The 24,348-nt window shown below is 40.7% G+C and overlaps 2 protein-coding genes across 6 annotated transcripts; one reads left to right on the forward strand and one right to left on the reverse strand.

Moving 5' to 3' along the window:
* Positions 1-228: 228 nt before the first annotated feature.
* LOC146760054 (uncharacterized) lies at positions 229-1,734 on the reverse strand. 2 transcript variants are annotated; one of them, XM_085552218.1, is made up of 2 exons: positions 992-1,734; positions 229-639 (listed from the first exon to the last, which is right to left on the reverse strand). In XM_085552218.1, the coding sequence occupies exons 1-2, from the start codon at positions 1,681-1,683 to the stop codon at positions 558-560; spliced, it is 774 nt and encodes a 257-aa protein (XP_085408344.1). In that variant the 5' UTR covers positions 1,684-1,734; the 3' UTR covers positions 229-557. The 2 variants fall into 2 exon arrangements, with proteins under 2 accessions (XP_085408344.1, XP_085408345.1); XM_085552219.1 differs by having other exon boundaries at positions 390-639; positions 1,125-1,734.
* On the forward strand, positions 1,285-23,348 carry ACTR3 (actin related protein 3). Of its 4 annotated transcripts, none has more exons than XM_015868992.3 (12): positions 1,285-1,401; positions 12,892-12,947; positions 15,550-15,674; positions 16,222-16,332; positions 17,801-17,896; positions 18,701-18,808; positions 19,114-19,257; positions 19,940-20,113; positions 20,638-20,730; positions 21,238-21,363; positions 21,975-22,058; positions 22,442-23,348. In XM_015868992.3, the coding sequence occupies exons 1-12, from the start codon at positions 1,358-1,360 to the stop codon at positions 22,535-22,537; spliced, it is 1,257 nt and encodes a 418-aa protein (XP_015724478.1). In that variant the 5' UTR covers positions 1,285-1,357; the 3' UTR covers positions 22,538-23,348. The 4 variants fall into 4 exon arrangements, with proteins under 4 accessions (XP_015724478.1, XP_085408343.1, XP_085408341.1 ...); XM_085552215.1 differs by lacking the exon at positions 1,285-1,401 and adding an exon at positions 1,914-1,966; XM_085552216.1 differs by lacking the exon at positions 1,285-1,401 and adding an exon at positions 10,268-10,568.
* Positions 23,349-24,348: the final 1,000 nt, after the last annotated feature.

Here is a 24,348-nt window from a genome sequence, read left to right on the forward strand (position 1 = left end):
GCAGGACATCATGTTACACCACCAAAAGCACCCTCCTATTGCAAAGGCTGTAACAGCAAGTAAAGTACAGAGAAAAACCCACAATATCACATGAGCTGAAACGTTAAAATGTATTGACAGCAAACAAAAATAGTGTGCGTGTACAGAATATTATGGGGCCAGATCTGTTGATCACAGCAGCCTGTCTTTCAGACACCAAAGCACTGTGAAAGGTGGAAAGGAAAAGAGTGACTTTTCAAATACCTTTTTATTTGTTGGTTTGTTTTTGTTGTTTTTTTTCACCTGAAGGCCTCACCTCCCAGCCTGCCTCAAAGCACTGCCCCGGGCCTATGACCAAACCCAACGGGGGGATGGATGCCATCCATCCCTGTGGTAGTTTTGCTGGGAGGGCTGACCAGGGCAATGCCCATGCTTTGTGGTTTGAGATAGCAGCATAGAGGTCTTATTTAATGGACAGCAGGGTAGGAAGGGGACCTCAGACTGCTCCTCTGGATGCCTGTGAGTAAAGAGGTGCCTGAGGGACTCAAATCTCAGAAGGGAAGCAGGACGGTGGGCAGTCAGCTGCATCTGGTTCTCTCCCACGGAAGTGTTTTGCTTGTGAGCAGTGCTGAAGGAAGCCAGAGAGCATCTGTAGCACTTCTGGAAACACCAAAAAAAAAAAAGCAGAAGAAAGAGTGAGACTTCTGCATTTGCCCTTTGATGACCGTGTCTATGGAGAAGGCTCTTCATGCCCTACTAGGGGCAGTTATCTACAGCCGTCACTGGTGGTGGATGAAGAAGCCATCCTCTTGTCATTTTTAGCACTCTCTTCCCATCACAGAGGCCTGTCCCGCCTTCTCTCAGCTTTCAGGCATTAAAATACAGTCACAGAATCACAGAATGACCCGGGTTGGAAGGGACCTCAAGGATCATGTAGTTCCAACCCCCCTGCCTGGCAGGGCCACCAAACATACACCTTTACTAGATCAGGTTGCCCAGGGCCCCGTCCAACCTGGTCTTGAACACCTCCAAGGACGGGGCATCCACAACCTCCCTGGGCAGCCTGTTCCATGGTCTAACCACTCTCCTAGTGAAGAACTTCCCCTTAACATCCAACCTAAATCTTCCCTCTTTTAACTTAAAACCATTTAAAACGAGATCGGACGTCAGCGATGGGTTTGTCGCGCCCGCCCTCTCCGCCGTAGCGCGCAGGGAGGGGCGGCTCAGCCATCTTGGTGTCGCCGGGCCGTGCGTGCGGGCGCAGGGAGGAGGAGCGTCCGCCTTGCGGAAGTGCCCTCGCCCCCTGAGCCGGAGCCGAGCGGAGCCGGAGCGCGCCCAGGGCTGCCCGCCGTCCCCAGCACCGTCGCTACCGAGGAGCATGGCAGGGCGGCTTCCGGCCTGTGTGGTGGACTGCGGCACGGGGTGAGCGCCGCTGACAGCTCGGAGCCGGCGGGGAGGGGCAGCCGCCGCCGCCGGAGATGGCGGCGAGGGGCGTGCGGTGGTACGGGAGGGCCGGGCCGGGCGGGGTAGTAGCGCTGCCCGCTCCCCATCCGCTGTTGGAGGGGAGGCCGCGGGGGGCTGTGCCCGCTGCCCGCAGCGCTGAGGGCGCGGTGCTTGGGAGCCCCGCTGAGGGCGGTGGTCCATGCGGAGCGCTGCGCTCGGAGCTGCCGCCCGGCCGCGTGTTCGTGGCGGTGATTTTTTCATGTCATTTATTCTGTGTTACTTCTATCAGTGAAACGGGGAAAAAAAAAAAAAAAAAAAGAAAAAGAACCCCTCCCCCGCCAGTGAGCAAGCGCAGAGGAACTTCCTTAGTTTTGTCAAAGCCTCTTCCTGCTTTCAGGCTTTTATACCTTATAAGGCAGTTTTTTCAGTGTCAAACCTGAAGCAAATCCGATTTAGAAACTCTTCTTTTTTTATTTAGCAGCGCGTTAAAAGGTGAAGAGGATGGGATGCCGGCGATGTGCTGTGTGAAGCACGGCCCTGTGGGGTGGGAGCCCCGGGGGTTCGGCCCCTCCAGCCCTATGACGGGGGCTGGGTGCCCTGCAGAGCTACAGCACGGCCTGGGTGCTGCTGGGGGTCACTGGGCTGCTCACAGCAGTCAGTGCTCAGGAAGTGAAAACCACATCGCAGCCGCTCTCTGTAGTGCGGTTATCCAGATAGAATGGTTCATTTGAGCCCTTCTGCACTGGGTTCTTATTGGGAAGAGAAGTACCGGTGTATGGGCTGAGCTCTTCCTCTTTGACTAGCGCTGGTGGTTCTGAAACTTGGCTTTCTGTTTTGTTTCTCGTCCGTCTTCCTGCAAGTAATGGGGGAAGTTTCTGGGTGAATGCAACCTAGGGGTAGAAATTAACAGGCCACTTCATATATATATTCATCTGGAACTGAAAGCACATCCTCATCTTCTCTACCAGAGAATCCATTTGGTTTAAGACATTAGTAAGTCTCATGCAAGAAGAGCAGTGTCTATGTAATATCTATATGTTTAACATTTGTGTGGAGAAGTCATGTTTGTAGTTAGAGCAAGAGCAAAACCTGCGCATTTTGTGGGATAAACACAGCAGGAATGAGAGCGTGTGGCTGCATGTATTGGAAGCATACAGGCATCATATGATGCTTTGGCCTCTTCTCCCAGGCAGTGAGCAGTAGAATGAGATGTGACAGCCTCACGTTCTGCTAGTAGAGGTTCAGGTTGGGTATTGGGTAGCTGCTTCTCTGAAAGAGTGATAATGAATTGAAATGGGCTGCCCTGGGAGATGATTGAGCCAAGAGCTGTGGAGATTTGCTGCCGAGTGACATGGTTAGTGGGCATGGTGGGGAGGGTTGAAAGTAGAGGTTGTAATTGCTAGAGTCAGGCAATTTGATCAGAGCTTCCAGTGATGCTAGCCAGAAGCAGCGCAGCAGAATTCAGCTGTGCAAGGAACCACACAGTTCTCTTGATGTGAGAGGCTTACCGAGGGACCTGAATGTTAAGAACATATCTTCCTGGAGAGAGTCAGCACGTAAGTGCGCCATTAGTCAACCTCATTGTGCAGGACATGCTCTAATGTTCTGTTATGTGCTGCTGACCACATCTCCCTACTTTATTTTGTTCTTCAGAGATCTCTCCGATGTGCTGTTTTACCATCGGTCTGCGTTACTTTGAAAATGGTTCTACTACTACTTCTGTTTCTGATGCATCTCATAGTGCCAGGTTCCCCTTTCTTGAAGTTCCGTTGTGCTGAATTGTGGATGGAGACTTGAACTTTTGGAAGCTGACGGAGAATTTGGCATGTTAGAATGTCAGTAGGTGAAGATGTGAAGTGGTCAATTAACAAAATGAACTCCTGAGACAAAGGGGAAACTAGCATGGAAAAGGATGGAGTGAAGTAGTAGTAGTGAAATAGGATGTGGTAGCATAATCGCAATGACTGCTTCTTCCATTGCACCCCTCCCTGTTCCATCTCATTTGGTGTGTATAAGCAAGGTTGTTACACACACACTATGTGTATGTGCTCTGTGCAGATCACCTGAGGTCTCAGCTATGGCATTGTCCCTTTGATTTTGGTAGGCAAGACAAGTTAGAGAGAGACACTGAGAACAAGGGGAGAGACTTAGGAAGTATAACCAATACAAAAAGGTTGAAAGGAACTCTTGTTAAGAGCAGGCAAGATTTTTGTGCCCAAGTTTTCCAATAATTACGGGATGTTTTGGAGAGCAGATCTTCCTGCATGTCATTCATGCATGTAGGTATGGGTTCATCTGGTGCAGTTTGAGATGAGTGGTTGGTGTGTTTTCTTTTTTACCAGCTAATGTTGAGGGGAAGGAGAAAGGTGAGGGGGGGGGGGGGCACTTGTGCTTCTCAGCATCAGCCTGCACAGATTTAGCCATATGTTAAGAACCCCTTACAAAGCATGAAGGGAACAGAGCACAGAAAGGGTTAGGGAGAGAGCGCCCTACCTGTTCTCTGATGTTTTAACAGTCAGATGTTTTAGGGACGGTCCAGGTGCACGTCATGCAGCTGGAGCTGGCAAATGGGTGAAGTCAATGGCATTGGCAGTCAGATTATGGGTGCAGCAATAATTCTTCCAGTGTTACACTTGTTATTTAGAGAGGTGCATTCTTGACAAATTCCTGTGCATTCTTTGCTTGACCAAACCTGCTATCTAGAAAACAAGGTAATGGGTGCCTAGTAAGAGCAGGTAAATACCTGACTGCTGCCTGAGAAAACCTACTTATTTGAAGCTGCTTCTCCTTAATTACGTAACGAGGTTACAGATGGGGAAATGACATATCAGAAGAGCTCAATTAGTTCAAAGCAGCTGTTAAAAACGGTCATTTCTTTCTATAATTAATACTGTCTCCTGGCTTAGTTTTAAGTATATTGCGTCTGTAACACAGGGTTGTAGATGTTACTGTCAGGAAGCCGCTGTCCATGTTAATACTGAATGTGATTTAACTTGGCTGTTGAATACCTTTCTTTCTGTTCTCTCCCCAAAATGCAGGCACCAGGACCCCTCAACAGTGAGCTGGGAAGTAGCACTTGTATTTTAGGTGTCCGGAGTTCCAGTTCTCAGTTTCAAACACTGATTATTATGATTATGCCATGAATTATACTTAATGTTTTGTGTGGGGAGGATAAGGATTGTGTACATTTTAAAATGCAGGAAGAAAAGAAAGGATTTATATCCACACGGTGTATGAACAGAACATCAAAGAAAGGAAAAGCCTCTTAGGGCTGGAGTCTTCTTGTGTGTTTCAGTCATTCTTGAAGTCTCGATGGGTGAGCACAAAGCAGCCTGGAGATCGTGATTAAAAGCTCTTCCTACGCCACTTCAGAATTGAGCTCGATTAGGTTGACATCTAGGATTTAGCTGTCTTTCTCTAAGTGTTGTAGACTTATTTTGTTCTTAGTATGAACTCGTGTAACACTGAATTAGCCCATCTGGGTGGCAGCTAATTGCAGCCGTTCAAATTAACGGCTCTACAGTTGCACTGAAGTGGCTGTGTAACCTATGGTGGGCCCAACATGAGAACTTAATTTTAGCAGTGAAAGCAATTTGTAGGGAAGCATTTGTATTTTCTGTACCTTCTGTTTTCAGTGGGCTTTATGCAGTTGTAGCTCTCAGGTGGATCCATCAGCAACCCGTATTTGTGTGTTGTCAGTAACTTTTTCTTAGTGTACCCCAGAATTTGTTTTGTAGGCATGGTTGTGTATGTTAGTCCTCTGAGTAAATGGGCTTATGTGATTGCGTGGGAAATATCTATTGTAGTTGCTTTCTGGTGTCTCCTCTGACGTGCCTGGCAGGTCCCATGCTTTACTTCCATTATTCAGGCTACAGAAATGAGCGTGTTGTTTTTTCTTCCTTTTCTCTCCTGCACACTTGGGGAGAATTGAAGGTTTCAGAGCTGGTTTGAGGAAGCCGTGCTATGCTGTTCACACAGAGTACTTAAGGCCCTTGAGGCCAGCAGAGAGCTGGGGAGATGGAGGCTGCTCAGCATTTCCAAGTTGTCTTGAAGCTCCCTGAGAGTTTCCTTGGGAGTTCCTGTAAGCAGCTTTCCTACAAATACAGGAAGGTTGATCTGCAGTGTGTGATACTTCAGAGATGCCGGAGTGTTGTTTATTGTGAGTTCCGTGGGGGTGTGTACAGCAGAGCAGTTACTTCTCAGGTTAATCTTCATGCAACACCTGTGTATCCTCATACTCTTAAGTAGAACAAAGGTTTTATATAAGGAAAAAATTACGACAAGACAGCGCTGCTCTATTTCTCTTTTTGGTTTTGACCTGGTAGTGTCAGTGCGTGAGATCCATGAAATCTAATCATCTTCAATAGGCAGCAATTATGAAGTAAGAAATCCAGTGCTATAAAACCATTTTTTAACCATGCTATTTTAACATCTTAGATACATGACATAAATTTCCTTAAAGTTTATCCTTTGTCAGGCCTTGAAAAGACTTTCCAAACATTAAAACATGGGCTATTTCTACAGATTTTCAAACCTTAACTCCTATATTATGTATTATTGCTGCACTATGATATCCTAACAGTTAACATTTCCATTAGATGTCTCGTCCTGACCTTTCAGGGCTTCCAGTGTTCATGAAAGCATTCTCTTTTGGGATCATTTTCTCTACTTTGTGTCATCCCAGAAGTCATTTTTCAGAATGGAAAGCATGAACAAAGTCATTCCTTAATGGAATATGGAAAAATAGCCTTCCAGGATTTTAAGAACATCTTTTGCTTGCCAGCGAATGAGTGGTCATGAGGAGGAAATGCTTCATCCTTAGTATGAAAAAAAGGTGTTATGCTGGATTGAATTTTGTGGTTTAAAAAGAAACACACCACCACCAAAATCAAACTGTTTTAAATAATTGTCAATGGGTTCTGTGGATCCATGGTGACGTCTGTTGTCTCTTAATGTAGTACTTCACCATCCATGTTATGCTATAAACACAAGGAAGTGCAGTATGATCAAGAGTCGCTGGAATTGGGTTTGAAATGTGTATTCTTTACTTGCACAGTCTCCTTTATGTCCCTTTTTCTGTATATAGGAATTCCATTGCCCCGTCCTTGGAGGTGTTCAAGACCAGGTTGGACAGGGCTCTGGGCAACCTGATCTAGTAAAGGTGTATGTTTGGTGGCCCTGCTAGGCAGGGGGTTGGAACTACATGATCCTTGAGGTCCCTTCCAACCCGGGTCATTCTGTGTGATTCTGTGTGCTTGATCAATGGTTATTACTTTGGCTGGATGCTTTGCCCAGAAAGCATGTTGGCTGCATGAATGTGATGCGTGTTTGAGCATCTGAATCACTGAAAACATTGTTTCAGTGAATTCAGGAATACCTTACTACTTCCTGAGTAGTAATCGATCTCCTGTGTTATTGTATAGGCACATACAAGGTGCTTTGCAGTTGCTCTTTTAGTTTATGAAAGCAAATATTTCAGCATGATGAAACAGAATGTTGAAAAATCACATCATCATTTCTTTAGGAAATGTAAAAAGGCTTGGATTTCTGACTGTTTCTTGTAATACTTGGACATTCTTTTGAAGATTTGAATGAAAAATTTAAATGCGAAGGCAATCTAAATAAAATCAGAATCAGAAATGAATTTTTTGTTCTTTTGCTTTGCTTAGATAAAGGAAATATTTGTTGTAGTCATTGAAGTAAAGCAGACTTATATTAGTGTACAGATCTAATGGGTGTCACTGAGCAGACCCTTGAAAATACAGCTTTGAATACAGACTTGGGATCAAAATGACTCTGACACAGGCACTTTTAAGAGTGAAGTTTGTCATTTCCAGGTGTTCTGCTGATGTATTTCTTTAACTTCTAAATGAATTAGTTGCCAGAGAAGATTATATCCAATATGAAAAGTCATTATATCATCCACTGATATTCTGCAGGGTAGGATTCATTGTTCATCTTGTTCTGAGCGTGAGCTTGCATTTTTAAGCCTAGACATGAAAAAACCTCTGGGTAAACTTGGGTTTCTTTTTTTCTCCTCTCCTCAGGTCTTCTTTTCTCCTTATTATTCTCATGTGATTGCTGCCAGTGGCTGCAGCTGTGTGCTGGGTGTGTTTGGCACGGGGAGGTTGTCTGCTAATGCTCTATTCCAGTTGTATCCTGCTACCAATGAATGAATCCAAATGGTAATGATTAAGTTGATGCAGCATCTCATCAATCTTTTCAATGTTCACTTTTTTGTCATGACTTGCTGTAGGTTTCCTCATGCTGTTTATCATCTGCAAGAACTTTCAGTCTGACTGCTTTCACATTTGCAGACTTGAGAATGTGTGTGATCTCACTAAATAAGGCCTGCTTTTCTTATTAAACCAAAACTCAGTGATGTATTTTTGTCTACAGCTCAGTAGGGCGCATCTTTCTCCAAGACAACTGTTTCTAATTCAAAGCCATTTGAAGTAAGCGTGGTGTAACATGAAACACATACACACTGGTATTTTAATGCAAGTGTATTCCTGATATCAAACACCTGGCTACCTGCTGGGGGTGGTGGGCAGTGTTCTGGGCCCAGAGTATCTCACAGGGTTTGCTGTGGGCTCAGCTCCTCGCTGTGACTTGTTGGCCTGCTGGGTTTCAGCATAACGCTGCTGGAGTTTTGCTGGTGTGGTTGGGATGACAGCAGATTGCTTATTGATTCAGGGCCGGACAAATGATCATCTCTCTCTCTTTCAGCCTGAAGTAACTCTATGGTTCTATCTGCTGCACTGTGCTTGTTGGGAAGAACATCCCAGTTGCTCAGGGTTCTGTAAGCTGTGGCTCTCTCTGCATTGTGGCTTCAATATCCTGCCCATTGTGCACAGGCCTTCTGCTGGGAGGTGCTGGTGAGAAGTGTCTGCAGGCACAAAGATCTGTGTAGTTGAAAATCGTTTGATTGAACTGATCCTACTTGTTTCAGCTGTTGAAAATTACATATAGCTGATCTGTTTTCTTTTTTTAATGTCATATTTTGAGCAAATGATGCAGAAAACTGCCAAGTCAGTCTCCTCCTTGTAATGAATTTATAGCATGAGGGATTAGCTGCGATGACTTCTGAACTTGGGGTGTTGTTTCTGCATTATTTGGACACTTCACGTGGAGTAATCGGGCTGTCAAAAGCACTCGGAGAAATTACATACAAATTAAAAACAAATTTACTAAAAAAAGACCCCAGCAATATCAGTTTGTGTTGTGTGGGTGTGGTGTAACACAGAGGCACTGTTAAGATGCTTGTTAAAATGATTTAGTGGAAAGGTCTCAAAGGAAGCAGTAAGGAAAAAGAGAGCGTTCTGCTTTTGCCAACACAAACCGCTTTCGTTATACAAAGATAACATCCAAGGCCTTTTGCTTCTCTCACTTTGAAGAACATGTGCTCAAAGCAAAGCTAACTCTTTTCTGTGCTAAAGGACGTGTTGGCATTAAATATCTGAACTGGATAGTACAAGTATAAATAAAACTGGGACTGCACACTGAGCTCTTACCATCAGTGCCCAACCGTGTTTGAACACAGGCTACATTCCAGGTATGCTTCTTGTGACTCACTTGTACCGTGGAGTTTCTCGTGATAAATGCATCGTGCTGTTTACATGACGAGGGCTTCTGCAGTCAAGTTCTCAGTGCGGTTGGTGGGTTTTTATTTAAGTTACTGGTGCGTGTAAACATGGAACAAATTTGGAAATAGGTTCTCTTCTGTTCAGTCCAGATGTTAGTAAAGCTAAGAGCAGTGCGGAATGGCAGTGCTGTCACCTCTCCAGGGTGTTGCTAGTAGGATTTTCCAGGTGATGGTTTTAAAATGCATCTGAACTTGCTCCGAACATCCTGTAGTTTGTGTTGCTGCCTTTGTGCTCCTCGTGTGCACCTTGAGGGTTCTGCTCCTCTGTGTGTGGCCATGACTTTGTGGTCCTTATCATCTCTTCAAGCTGAGTTTCACACATGCGGCAGTGGGGTCTTTACTTTGAGTTGTAGATGTAGCTGGTAATGACAAACAGAACAGTAGTTTTTTGTCTTTACCCAGGTGTGCTAAGAGATGTTAACCTTTCTTATTGTATTTTTGTTTTCATTTCTGGGACATCCTGCTGGTCTTGGAAATATCCCTCCTTACCACCCCATGGTGTCTCATCTACACCTCTGCAGGATGTAAGATTGTAAGAGCATTTCTAATCTTGTGTTTTTCCATTTCTAGAGCTAATTCTTCAGCTGTCGTTATTGATTCCTTAAAACATCTGACCAGAGATGCTTTAAAACTTGATCTAAGCAGTTGCTATTAAAAAAGTGAAGCAGTGATGTGTGAAAGATGATCCGTATTCATTAAAGATAGAAAGTGGTGTGAAGGGCGTGACTCATCCCAAAGACTTTTGCTATCTTGTATTTTACCAAGGACACATGAAAAGAGATTGTAAACTAATTTATTAATGCCAAGTCCCATTTTCCTAATATAATCAGTTCCTTTGGGGACTGCTGGTGATCTGCTGCTGCTCAAGCAATTTGCACCTGGTGCTGGAGCTTTTTAAAGGGGCAGGATGGCTTTCCTCTGCTTCACCATCTATTTCCTGTCATTTCTGTCAATGGGGGCTCAAGAAATAATTGCTTCCCAGGTTTCTCAGTCTCATTTGGATTTTGGGAAGGATGAAAGGAGAAAAGCAGCAAATAAAACTGCAAAGGCTTGTTCAGGCTTTTCAGTCAGGTGAGGTATTGTGTATAAAAGCTAAAGCTTCCATCCTTCCTGGAAAAGTTTGGCTTTTTGAAGTCGGCTTTTTATCAGAAGACACAAGACAGCTAAAAACTTATAAACTGTGACTTTCCTCTTCTACAGCTTCAGCGCCTCCAATTCAGCACTGGAAAACTGAGTTACGTCTTATGACTGCCTGTCTGCCTTCCTCCAAGGAACGTGCTCCTGTTGCCTTTCTGGTGCATGCAGCAACAAGCAAAGCTGTGACTTGCTGGGAAATGTGATTCCCTGTTGGTACTGCCTTATCAATCCTAGTATCAGCATTTCTTCAGTATAAGACAGGGTGTGCCTCGTTCCCTTGTGAATCATCCATTACTCAGACACACGTTGCTGTGTGCGAGCTGCTTTGTGGAAGTCATATAGTGTAAAATCCAGTTTGCCCAAGGTACAGCTTCTTTTTCTATATGATTTAAAAACTTCAAATGAGAACAGTAGACTAGATCAGATCAATCTGAGCAGTACTCCTTTTTACAACAGTATGTTAAAGAAAGCTTCTGTTAGACTATGCGTTCAGAAGGCTGAGGATTTGTATTCACTTCTATGCATTTTTAAACTGTTTTTTCCCCTCTAACCTCGTTGATACTTGAGTAGGTGTGGAAGTGGTTATGTGATGCTGAAGCTCGTTGTTCACTTGGTGCATTACCATGTCCGCGGCAGCCCTGGCACTGCACCGAGCCCAGTGGCACCAATCACTGTGGGCAGGGAAAGGCCTTAGAGGGCAAAGGGGAAGGTCAGGCTGGGTTACTGCCCTGACCTGTGGTAGGTGATGTTGACATCCTGCTGGAGAGAATAGGCTGGCAAGGAAGCTGTGATGTACTGGAAATGTGAGCCATTGCACTGGGAGCCACATAGGAGAGCTGCTGCACTAATGCTTTATTATTCAGGCATCAGAATCCATGTGGTTTTCTTCTTTGTGTTTTTTCTCCTTATTTGGAAGTCTAAAAATGGGAAACTTTTTTCCATGTGTCAGAAGACTCTTTTTTTTCCTGCTGAGTAGGCCATAGTATTTTTAGATGTGCTGATTTTATGTCTGAATACAGTCTTTTTATTTCAAAATGCGACTTGACTGTTTTCGGCTTGCTGGATGTGTGTACACTGGGTGGTTTCCAACACCACAAGCAACCAAACAGTATGTTACCTGCAACAGATCAGCTTTTCTTTGCCTTGAAAGATTGGAATTTAACAGCCCAGCAGTGAAATTGCTTTTTGCTTGTGAAGGCACTTCTGATTTAGTGGGAGGTGTATGCAGCCTTCAGGGTCCAAAGTTCCTCTGCAGGATTAGCTTTGAAATCCTGTGTGCTGCGGTTCCTGGTTTGCATGGTGAGGTGGGGGGACTGAGTCAGTATTTGCTGGCCTTCTTCATTTCCTTTCAGAACGGAAAGCTTTATTCTGCATTGACTGGTTATAGAAGCATCAAACTATGGAATTCTTACTTGAGATTTCCTTTAGGTACTGGATGGCTAAGACAAATTGCAAAAATACTTTTCATATTACTTGAGTCTGCAAAGGGTGAGTTGCCTGTCCCAAGTTCAGGCGTGTGCAATACATAATGCACAAAGTATACGTTTCTTCTCAGTGTTTAACTCGCTTCCATTGAGTACTTTATTTTGCCTTTTCTTCTTCAGTACGAGTTACTGCTGATCAATTTGACACCAAACTGTTCTTGCAGGAGTGAACTCAGGGGTCCTTGTTGGGTCCCTTCCAACTTGAGATATTCTGTGATTCTATAACGTGTTAGTAGGTCAGAGAAGATGGATTTCATAGGTTTTAAAATGTTTCTCTTGAAAGTGCTTTTCATTTTAGATGAGGTCCCGTATAAGCACCTGATAGCACTTCTGGCCCTGCACTGATGCACAGTTATTGTCAGCAGTAGAAACTGTAGGTGTTTGGGAACATGGCAGCAATCTGTGAAGCTCCTCTAGCCTGGAAGAGCCCAACCTTTGTTACTATAGCTGTTGCCTCATGTTTTGCTGTATTGTTGACCCAGGTTTCTGGGTTATTAAAGTTACAACTGCCCTGTGTAAAGTCAACTGGGTTTGTATTCCATTACTGAGAATTGTGGAGTTACTGCTGTAGTGTTCCTTGCTTTTGCTGATGGAGTTGATGCAGTTGGTACAGCTACCCATCAATATAAGGAAACTGAAGTCTCCGTTTGGTCTGTGTCAAACTTCTATGCAGGCTGTCACTGAAATTCAATATGTGTTTTGCTTCACACATTTACAGTCTGTTTTTGTTGCTCCAGTCCTTTGTAATACTTCCAGTAAGTAAAGGTCTGTAGCTGTTCCTCTTTCTTTCTGTGTATGAGTGGTGCCAGTTCTGCACCACACCTGGCTGGCAGCCCATGGGCAAGGGGGATTTTTTCCCCTACAATTGACAGCTGCAACAATACTTCTACAGCTCATGTTATTTGTATGGAAATACGCTATGGAGCTGCTGATGGCTGAGCAGGGAGGAACAATCACTTTGCTGATTAATTTTGCTCCTACGCATTGATAAACTGAATGATAAACTTGGTGTTTAGTAGTGCGGTTCCACTCGAGTAGAACTCAGCAGTGTTCTGTAATAGTAAGCATTGCTTTATCTCTCAAAAAGGTTTCCAATGAACACGCCTCTCCACATTAAAATGATCAAACTTCCCTTCTTTTAAAAAAGTGTCATCTTATCTGTGGCATTAAATATTCTAACCTAAGCTTTTCTTGACTTAACAGGTATACGAAGCTTGGATATGCCGGTAACACTGAGCCACAGTTCATTATTCCTTCCTGTAAGTATTTGATACTTGTATTTAAATACTGATGTTACACTTCACAGTTTGCAGTGACAATGTTTGCAATGGCACCTGCCATACATATAAGCAGTTAAAAATGAGCAACTTTGTCTCTTTTCAGACCTACTGCTTATTGTAACCAATCCTCAATTTAGGAAGATACATTCATTAAAATAGCATACTAATAGGATTTCAGTCTCAAAGGAGTTGACTTCAAATGTGAAACAGTAGCACAGCTGTATCTTTAACAGGTTCTTCCTCTGCTGATAGATCAGAAAACACTTTAGATAATCATAACTAGGGGAAAAATAATAATAAAAAAACAGTGTTTTAATCTCTAGGGCTTTAGCTGTTATGCTTTCCAGGTATATCTCGGTACTACAGCTGTGTCACTTAATTCATTATGTTTTGCAGATGTGAAAGTAATTTTAGTTATTCTATGTAAAACTGCTTATTTACTCACTCTCTGTCTTCTGAAATGCTTCTGCCGCTTGAAGGGATGCTTCACCTACTGACCTTCCACACTACTTGGCATTTTGTCATTGTTCACCTCAGCCAAAGTACTCGAGTATTACATCCTGGTAAAAAGAAATAATCAGTGCACCCAATTTTCCTTGTAAATACAACAGGAAAGGAGTTGGAAGTAACAACACTTAAGTACAATCCGTTCAGAAAAGAACTTCTGGTAGTTCAGGCTCTCTGGGTGGGTACAAAACGTGCTTCCAAAAGTGATTTTCACAGAAGGATTTTCTCCACAGTAGAGAAATTGAAACTAGGGTATAATAGCAATTAAATTCAAATGCTACAAAATGCTGGGTCTTCTCAAAGTGTTTTGATGCTGTATGTTTTCTTAATGTTATCCACAGTTAAGATGTATTTTGGTTTCTTCTTTGATTTCCAGGAATGGCCATGTGGTCACTTTGTTTTATCACGTTTATTTTTCTTCTTAAAAACTGCTTGCTGTGGAACCAGTCAGAGCAGCATTCCTTCTCCCTTGCTCACTTGCTGCTTATCTTACTTGCTCCTGGTCTTAACAAAGTTTTATCTCACTCTTTTATATTGTGGTCTTGGCTTAATTCTGAATATGCTTCTGTAGAGATGACAAATGCTTACATAGTGAAGTAAGTGAGAACAAAATCGGTCAGTTCTTTGAAGAAACTCATTCACTGTTTTCATTGCTGTCTGCTTTTAAGGTTTGGCAGATCATTTGTCTTGCTTGATTTTTCTTTCATTTAACCCTGTTGTCCCGACTTGTGTTAAAATAGTCAACTTTCAGTAAGCCAGGAGTTTTCCAAACTTACTATAAAATGGAAGTTATCTATGATAATTGATGTGTTGGATGACTTTATATTAAAAAGGAGGGGAGGAAATAATTGAATAGTGGTTAAACACAATTTCTTTTTTTTTCTGGATGTTCATATTCTTGTGCCAAGCCAACCAGTGCCAAAGGCCCTGCAATAATATTGGAGTGTTGCCTACCTTCAGCACCATTAAAGCAAGATTTATGTTCCTGCTTGTGTTTTCGTGCTCCATTCTGATTATTTTTCTCACTTCTGACTTTCACTACCAGCACTGACCAGCTGTGTGTTGAGCTCTCTCAGGGTGAAGCCTGTGGGATGTGAAAGCTTTTAGAATGTTGTGGCAAGAGCTGATGACTTACTTGAAACTACATGAAGATAACATACATCTGGACAGCAAAGCTGTCCCCGAGTCTGCAAGCCCTGAAAAATATTTGGCAAGAAGCTGTTTTTTGCTTGCGGCAAACACTGGCCTTGCAACATCTTCTGCACAACTTCAGCTTCTTCTTACCTACCCCTCTGCTTTTGGCTCCCACCCTCTTACTTCCTCTCTCCTCTCCTGTAGGCTGCTACAGAAGTTGTGATATGATGCAGTTTTCCTCCTGATGAGCTCAAAATAATGCTTTTTGTTATATTTGTTCAGTTTTCTGCAACACTTCATTTTCACTGGCTGCACAGCCCTTCTGTTGCTGCACAGAACCCAGGCTCTGAGCTTGGCTTGGTTCTGGTTAAGCAGCACTTAGGTGAAGGTGAGGATTGAAATAATTCTGCCTTTGAGAGAGCTTTCACAAGACAACATTTAAGTAATAGGAGCGGACATTAATGCTTGGTTCTTATTTCTGCAAATTTCCCACTGGTATTTTAAGACTCGGAAAAAATACAGTAGGTTTTGCCGGCACTGTGACCCGGTCAGTCTGGGAGCTGATGTAAAAGAGGAGAGAAAAGAACATCTGTGTTCTTGCGGTATCTCATCACTGATCCATCTTCCCTGAGTCCCATTTTTAGCCTTAGCAGTATTTCTCCTTTTTTTTTTTTCTTTTTTTTTTTCTCTGTTCTTTATAATGAGCAATTTTTATGGAAGGATAAATTACCAACATGCTGTCTCTTAAATTTTGCCAGTTATTCCTTGAAGCAAAAGAGTTTTATAGTACTAATTGTTAGTGTATCGGCTTTTCTGTGCTTGTGCCAGAACAAAAGGATGAATATAATTGCAGTATTTTCCTATTTCACAATATTAAGTTTCCTGTTTTTCTCAGTGCTGGATGTATAATCTAAAATATCATTTGTTCTCTTTGTTAAAGGTATTGCTATCAAAGAATCAGCAAAAGTGGTTGATCAAGCACAACGAAGGGTTTTGAAAGGCGTTGATGATTTAGACTTCTTTATTGGAGATGAAGCAATAGAAAAACCAACTTACGCAACCAAGGTACTGAGAGACACTAAGATTTTCCAATACTGTTAGAAATCATCAAGCATACAGTACAAAGCTTGTAAATGCTTTTTGAACTGTAATCTTATTTTCTTAGAAACTATTGTAAACGTTTGATATTAAGTCAGTTTTGCTGGCCTTCAGGAGTCTCTGGGAATTGGAAGATGGGGGTGGGGAGGACACAATATTTCATATCAGCGTGTTTCTTTTGAAATGAAGGGTGGCCGAGAGAGTGTTGGGAGGAGATAGAAGATGCTTTCTTGCTCCTTGAGATGTTCTATCAGCCACATCAGAATCAGGATACTGGTCTAAGGGGATCCTAAGGTTTATCTTCATATTACTTTTCCCGGTACCACCATTTTGTTGCACTGAGAAACACTTAATATGTTGTTTTCTCCGTGATCAGAATTTCAAATAGATGTCAGGTTGGGATAGAGACAACCTAATGCAAGGTTTTTAGATGTTGATAAAGTTCCTGTATTGCAATTGAAAATATTGTTTTTAAGTTTGTTTCCAGTTACATTTTGGTATTGTTCTGTAACAGTGGCCCATCCGCCATGGTATAGTTGAAGACTGGGACCTGATGGAAAGGTTTATGGAGCAAGTAATCTTTAAGTATTTAAGGGCAGAACCCGAGGACCATTATTTTCTTTTGGTAGGTAAAATTATGTCGTGTCTGTGAAATAGTATATGACAAGAACTTTGTGCTGATTTGTGGAATAATTCTCAAATATGGATGTGCTTACCTTGAAAAATAAAGGAAATATAAATTACATGAAACTTCCCTGGCGCTTGGCTTATCATATTCACATTTCTTCAGCTTTCTGAAAGTGCTGAAATTGAGTCTGAACTGCAAGCTTTCTTTCCTTCCTTAATTTTCACACCAATGCACCTCTGTCTTCTCCCTCTTTTATTCTTTATCCACTGAACTCAGCAGTGGTGCTTGCATTTGGGTACCTCTATGTTTTGACTTCATGTCATTGCAATAATTTTGTTTTTTATAGTACTGCCACCTGGATAGTGTATCTAGGGTGACATTTTGTCTCCTTTCTTTATTAAGTTCAGAAGGATTGATTGTGATATGTGGACATGTCAGGCCTGAACTGAGGTCAGATGTTCTGAAGTCTCTCCTGTTCCTTAGCATTTCATTTAAAGCCATTGAAATAACAGTATTTTTAAGTTTGAATTTTAGATCACAAGTTTGGAATTGAGTGCGTTGGTTGTTCTTGTTATATAAACTAATACAACTGCACCCTTTGATCTAATTGCTCAGGGCCCTTCATCCAAGCTTTGAGTATCTCCAGGCATTGAGGTGCCATAACATGTGGGCTCGTCTCCCACTACTTCACCAACCCTCACACTGCCTTTTTTTCCCTCCTAATAAGTAATTAGAGTTTCCCATGTTGCTGTTGGTTTCCATGACCTCTTGATGTACCACCTTTATGAAGAGTCTGACTCCCTCCTGTCTTTACCCTTACATGGTTGATGCAACAAAAGATAGATGCTTTTGCTCAGATACTCTCTGGTACTATTCAAAATGCTCTTTTAGAGGAGAGGGTTGCTTGTTTGCATGGCACTCATACAAAATTTATAGTTATATCATTGTGTGCTGTTAAGCACATTGTTGCTCTGTTAAACACATTTCTACAACGGCTGATATAAACTTTAGTTTTATAATCATTGCCTCTTGAAGAAAAGTAGCTTTTTTCTTCAGTGAATTTCTGATTTTCTTTAGTATCTGTACTTTGCATACTTAAACCTAAACATGTCAAATGCAAGGTCTTTGATTCTTTCTGGAAACATGCATTATAATAAGTTGACCAAGGGATAGATAGGACCACTGATGTAAATTCTTAAACAGTAATTACTCTGTTTCTCATTTCTGCTCTTTCTGTTTGCATTGTGCTTTTGCAGTGTGACTTGCAGTAATTCTGTTCGTGCCATGGGTGTTCCTTGATTTTCTTCATTACAACATTTGCCTTTAATAACCCCCTTTGCACTCGACTATTTTTACATGCTGTTCTTGAATGAGTCATCTTTCAAAATTTAGCTCTAGGTGATTTTTGAGAGAAGTTTAAATGTTTGATCTGAATGCATGTCAAATGTTTTTCTTTATTTCATAGACTGAACCTCCATTAAATACTCCAGAAAATAGAGAATATACTGCTGAAATCATGTTTGAGTCTTTCAATGTTCCAGGACTATATATTGCTGTTCAGGTAAGAAAGAGCAGAGTTATTTAAACTCTTAAGTGACTCTTGAAGCATTCTTCTGTGCTTCTAGTTACCATTTCCATTGTTGGATGTTTATCTAGGTATGTTACTCAGCTCTAGGTATGAAGTTAGGACTCTAGACACAATATAAAAATCTTGCTGCACCTTAAACAAAACACACCACAATTGTGGTTGTAGGCTAAAAGCTGAGTCCTGTTCAAGATGAAGCAGCAAAAAGAGTCTTTATATTGGAAATGCTTAAAAAGCATCAGAAGACAAAAACTATGCTTCTGCAGTCTTTGTTATTGTTTGAAAGCTATTGTATACACACATTACAAAATCAGTTTTCCGTGCTGTAAGTTACCACAAGAGAATTTCAAGCACTTTTAGTTAGTAACTGTTCAGAGGAAGTTTCCATCAACAGGGGAGAAAATTGAAAGCAGACTAATTGGATTTGTTTAGTAAACAAGATTTCAGACAAAGGTTTTTCCTGCTGAAATGCATGCTGAAACGCTTCAAGCTGTCCTAAGCAGGCACTTATTTAGTTCTAGTGGATTTTAGATTTGGAAGGGTAAAATAATTCTGGGAGGTATTTGTTCATAACCTGCAGAACAGTCGCGAATCATACTAGAACTGGAGATTTGTAACTTGGCGATAAGAGGAAGAAAGTACTATTTAATGTAAAATAAAGCATTTATAAATACCTGGAATGCTCATTAGCTGGGGCTTATCAGAAAATGATGCTGGAAGCTGTGACGTCTGCAGTGCAGTGTCTTTATAAGAATCGTGTTCTATGTTCTCTTTTACAAGGCTGTCCTTGCTTTAGCTGCATCTTGGACGTCACGACAAGTAGGAGAACGGACACTGACTGGCACAGTTATAGACAGTGGTGATGGTGTTACTCATGTCATTCCTGTGGTAAGTATACTTAAGAGCTATAGAAACAACCTAACAGGAGAATAGTTTGCCCTTCAGCTTCTCTGTAGTCTTCATTCGTACAGTCTTAATGTATAGCTAGGAATCGTGAGAAGTGTCAGATAGCTCCTGGGGTTGTAGGTGTGGGTTTTTGTTGCTTATTTGGTACCTCAGGAACTTAAAGGCTTCAAATATCATGATCACGGGTAGTGAATAGGAGTTGACACTCTATGGCTCTCCCTCCTTTCTAAGCTTTGTTGGAAGGAATGCTTATCAATATCTTTCTCCCAATTCCTTTTTTTATACAGGCTGAAGGATACGTGATTGGCAGCTGTATCAAACACATTCCAATCGCAGGGCGAGATATAACATACTTCATTCAACAGCTGCTGAGAGAGAGAGAAGTAGGAATTCCTCCTGAGCAATCCTTGGAAACTGCTAAAGCAGTGAAGGTAGTGTGAACTTCACAAGTGTCAAGCTTGTTCTAGAGTGGAGTTTGATAGCAGTTATTGAAAGTACATTCTCTTAAAATCATTTCCATCCACCTCACATCACTGTTTCTAATGAATATAAAAATATCTACATAACAGTAAATACATGCATTTTAAGATGTGTTATTGAATTATATTCTGTTTTGCCCAGGATTTCAATCTTCACTTGACTCTTCCCCTTTATTACTGTAACGTTAGGAGAAAGTATTCTTAGTGGGATGTGTAATGTGAAGAGCTGTAATTACTCTTATTCTTGCTTAGTATTGATGTGTTCTGTATTTTACAGTACAAAGCTATCTCGAAAGATACTCAGCTTCAAGTAGGCTTAAGCATTGTTTCTATGGCAATGCTTCAGTGTACTTTAGAACCCATTTCTCAACATTATAGAAATTGAGAGGGGAGGGAAAAAAAAATAAGTAACCCAGCAGAGTGTGCTGCTTTCAGTGCTATGCAGAAATGGTCTCTACTAGCAGAGCCATCATCAGACTGTATGCTGTAGATGTCAGTTCAGCTGTTTTTGAGGCAGATTGTATTTGCCAATTTCAAAGCTTTTAAGACTACGCTTTTAAAAGTATGCTTTAAAAATAAAAAGAATAGCAGAAAACACTGTGTGACTTTGGAACTGTACATATTTACTTTCCAGGAACGTTTTAGTTACGTTTGCCCTGACTTAGTAAAAGAATTTAACAAGTATGACACAGATGGTACAAAGTGGATTAAACAGTATACTGGAATTAATGCTATCTCAAAGAAAGAATTTACCATTGATGTTGGCTATGAGAGGTTCCTGGGGCCAGAGATATTTTTCCATCCTGAGGTAAGTTGATACGAATTGTCTTCACTTCATTCTGGATGTTGTGGATGATATCCCACAAAAAGCATTTGTAAATTATTGGCATGTTTATGCAAGTTTAAAATTTATCCGTGTTTCTAAATAGATACCAGATATTGGATATTGTTAATCTCAGTTCCACTGTGGGGAAAACTGAAGAATAAAGCTATCCCCTGCACTGAGTCCTTTCTATCTAAAAGTTATTTTTTCCTGTTAGGGCATATTTCTTCAGTGCTTGTGATATGGAAGTGCATGTATTCTTTGATCTGTTGTGATTAGTGAGAACTATATAGGAGAACAGCTGACAAAACAGATACTTCAAGTCTAATATTCTTTCAAACCTTTTAAAAATGGCAGCAAATACAGCTTATCTATCTAGTCCATAAGTTTTTTCACTACAGCCCCAATATAATAGGGCAGTTTGTTCTTTTCCCCTTATTTTTAGCCTTCCTTTCTTTTCTGTATGTGGTTCTGCATGCTGACTTTGCTGTTTTTATTCTTGATTGTAGTTTGCTAATCCTGACTTTACGCAACCAATCTCAGAAGTAGTAGATGAAGTTATTCAGAATTGCCCCATTGATGTTAGACGTCCTCTGTATAAGGTCAGTAGCTGAAGTGCTATATTTCTTTAGTACTTGTTCTGGGAGGATGGTGGTTTGTATTGAAATCTACTGGAAACTGGGATTAAGAAAGAAAGTGTTTTAAAAGTATAAAAGTAAACCATTTTTTCTGGAAAGCAGAAGGCTGTATGTTCACATAAGTGTTTTTCAGAAGGGGATGTTTCATTGCTCAAGTCAAATTGTAATGAAATCATGGAAATTAAAATCTGAGCCAAAGAAATGAGATAAGATATGGATTCTAAATCAGAGACAATTTAAATGAGACAACCTCTTTGAGAATTCATATTCTGTCATGCTTCGGGTGTAAAATAATCTAAAACAGGGTAAAAGCACACCTGTATGATTATAAATTTGTTTAAAAGAGCCAACATAAGTGAGATTAGGAAAAAAAAAATTAGAATTTAAGAACTGGATGGAGCTGGAGATGTGCATTTTCAGAAACATTGAATACAGTTTAAAAATCAATGTATCTATTTTTACTCTAAACAGAATATTGTCCTCTCTGGAGGCTCAACCATGTTCAGGGACTTTGGGCGCCGTTTACAGCGAGACTTGAAAAGAACTGTTGATGCCAGACTGAAACTTAGTGAAGAACTCAGTGGCGGCAGACTGAAGGTTAGTTCTTGTAGCCAATGCATTTAACAAGCATCTCCTTAACTTGGGTTCTTTCTACTTTTGATCTATGATCTGATGTTTACATTTTTTTTTCTGGTAACTCAGAATACATAAGACACCTGCAGGTTGAAATTATTATTATTATTATTATTATTATTATTAGGCAAGAGTGAAGGGATTTTCTCATTTCTAGTTATTGAAATAACTAGACAAGTTCAATCAATGCTATTTTTAAGTGCATCTTAGTAATAAAAAGTGACAAATTTAAAAGCATGTCTCTATAAAGTGTTTTGAGAGGAGTAAGTACTATGGGTCTTTTCTTGCAATTGAAGAAACAGTGCTTTGAGGAACTTAAGCAGAAAATAGAAGGTGGGTAATCAGAGAGGAGGAACCAGCAGGAATGCAAGTAGCTTTTAATGTCTGATAATGTAAATAGCTCTTGCTACTAAATCACTTTATTCTTAGTCAGGGTTGAACAACTGAAAAACTGATAGTATAATTGTATAATTACATACCCAGCATTTAGGTAAATGATAGTTTGAGAGAGGCGAACTTGGAATATACAGTCCTATAGGAACATATTTGAATACATGTATATTTTTCTTCCATAGCCTAAGCCCATTGATGTACAAGTCATTACACACCATATGCAAAGATATGCCGTTTGGTTTGGAGGATCAATGCTTGCTTCCACAGTAAGTTAGCTATAAAGCTGAATATGTGTTTTTGGAGTTCTCATCTCTCATTTAGTTCATAATAAATAGAGTTGGGGATTTTCTGATGATTTTTGAGTAACAAATATTAACCCATTCCCCCTAAGCTTTTGCATTAGGCTTCAAAGATCTGGAAGAGCAAATGAAAGCTGAATTAATTTTATAGTGATATATATATATATTTTTTAACGGTGATTTTGGGTTTGTGATAGTATACATTGATCATGCTGTTGTTTGGCCGTGTGACAAATGAGGTTAATTTTGGGGCTTAGAAGTTCAGTTCTTTTCCCATTTGCTTTATAGATGTTAGTATTGTTAAGCTGAGGTGTGAACACCACTGACCTTTTTTCTCTTCCCCTTTACAGCCTGAATTCTACCAAGTATGCCATACCAAAAAAGATTATGAAGAAATTGGTCCTAGCATCTGTCGTCACAACCCAGTGTTTGGAGTTATGTCTTAAAGCTGACCCTTGCAGGGGTCAGGGAAAGGGAGGTGGGGAGGAGTCTTTCTGATTACTTGTTTGTCTGATGGCCGGTATTAAGATAACAAACATGACTTGACAGTAAGGAAAAGACCAAACACAATTAAACAAGGTTATTTTAATAAGTGTCTCAACATGCGGATGTAGTGGAAAGCCAAAATGATCACGTTTTTTTCTTTAGATTGATTATTTGAACCTGTGCGTAACAAAGTGGATTTTAGTTCTTTCTGTGCCCTGATATTTTGTATATTAATGAATTATCCAAGATTTGATGGGATTTGACAGTGTATAGATAGTCAGCTCTCTAATGCTTCAGTTGTACCCTCTCATGGGTACGAAGCTGGAGTTTGTTTATATTTCTTACTTTTTTATACTTTGAGGGAAAAAAAAAAACGGATTAAAGAAACTGTAATATTTGAGGGGAAAAAAAGAATTTACCAGTGACCATCTTAAAAAGAAATTAAAACAGAAAAAGTCATTGTGATTCCTGCAACTCGTTGTTGCAAATCACAGCCAATCTAAATCCTGGGTTCCATACAATGCGACTGCTTTTGGAACTAAGAAGCTCCTATCTTGGATTAACCGATGCCTGCCTAGTGCTTTCTGATTACTCGGTGCGTTTTCATTCTATCTCTTGCTTTAAAAATAAAAGAAAAAAAGAAAGACAAGACTTGGACCAGTATTGCAGTTCTGTAGTGTCATTTCTAATTAAAACCAAATAATCAGGTTATCGAAATTGGTGTATTTAAAGCCTAACACCATTCCAATAAAGGCACAAAATTTCTTTTTATGTTTGTGTCAGACTTGTTAATGTCATTACATGGGAAGTTGTGAGCATGGGTTCCTACGTATCTGCTATGGTTTTTGAAGAGTAAGATTGGCTTGTAAGGTAGAAATCATTATGTGCATTGTATAAACTGAAGTGTGAACTTGTTAGAATGGCAGTTTATATGTTCATCTGGACAGCACTTACCTATATAAATCTAACAGCTTCTCCATCGTTAGGTTTGTTCATCTACTTCATTCTGTAACATTTTTGTTTCCCATTTCCTTTCAAGTGGTGGCGTACAGGAGGCAGTTCTGCCTTTGAAATCTCTGGTTTTTCTGCAAGAAAATACCATGTAGATAAAAAGTGAAGTGAAAACAGTATCTCTCTCATTCTTTCTAGGAAGAAAGCTTCATATATTGAGTGAAATTACTTGCATTTTCTGTTGCTATTTGCTAGAAAAATCTACTTCAGACACTCACAAATATAGTTAAGATTGTTTGCACAGAAGACCACAAGAGGGAGATCTGTTGGTTTCTTCTCCTGAACTGAAAAGATTGCTCAAGATTTTTTCTTTAACAGAGCTTTCAGTTACATCAAAAGATGATTAATGAGGCTCTGAAACAAGGGTGAGCGTGGAAAGCTCTTTTTACAGTAAATATAAGAATTCACGTGCTAGATTTGAGTGGAACCTTGGTGCAAGCAACAAAGCTAAATAATTGTATCACAAAACTACTATTAACCTCTCCTGATCAGTGCTGCAGTTCTTGTATGTGTAGCATTGAGAGTTTTCAGATGATGGCTTTTTGAGTCACAGCTGCTGACTAATTCATGTGGTAAGGCCCATAGGCAAATATGTGTAAAATAAAGAGGTTAATATAAGTTCTTTTCCAACAATCCTCTGGTTCTGCAACTGTATCATGCTTTAATGACTGGAATTCCACTGCAGTCATTAGGCTTGCAATGTCCTGAAGATAACAACTATTTTTCCACTGAAATTAGGTCTTGAAAATTCACTGTGAAG

This window comes from Coturnix japonica, chromosome 7, assembly GCF_054131305.1.
Source record: "Coturnix japonica strain WE chromosome 7, WE-NBRP24, whole genome shotgun sequence".
Lineage (NCBI taxonomy): Eukaryota > Metazoa > Chordata > Aves > Galliformes > Phasianidae > Coturnix > Coturnix japonica.

Bases quoted from the DNA above. Each gene is read 5' to 3' on its own strand.
- LOC146760054 (XM_085552218.1), bottom strand. From the start codon at position 1,683: ATGAAAAAATCACCGCCACGAACACGCGGCCGGGCGGCAGCTCCGAGC. The intron at 640-991 runs GTTGGACGGGGC...TGGTGTTTCCAG, and splicing joins TTGGAGGTGTTCAAGACCAG to AAGTGCTACAGATGCTCTCT.
- ACTR3 (XM_015868992.3), top strand. From the start codon at position 1,358: ATGGCAGGGCGGCTTCCGGCCTGTGTGGTGGACTGCGGCACGGG. The intron at 15,675-16,221 runs GTACTGAGAGAC...GTTCTGTAACAG, and splicing joins AACCAACTTACGCAACCAAG to TGGCCCATCCGCCATGGTAT. The intron at 17,897-18,700 runs GTAAGAAAGAGC...CTCTTTTACAAG, and splicing joins GACTATATATTGCTGTTCAG to GCTGTCCTTGCTTTAGCTGC.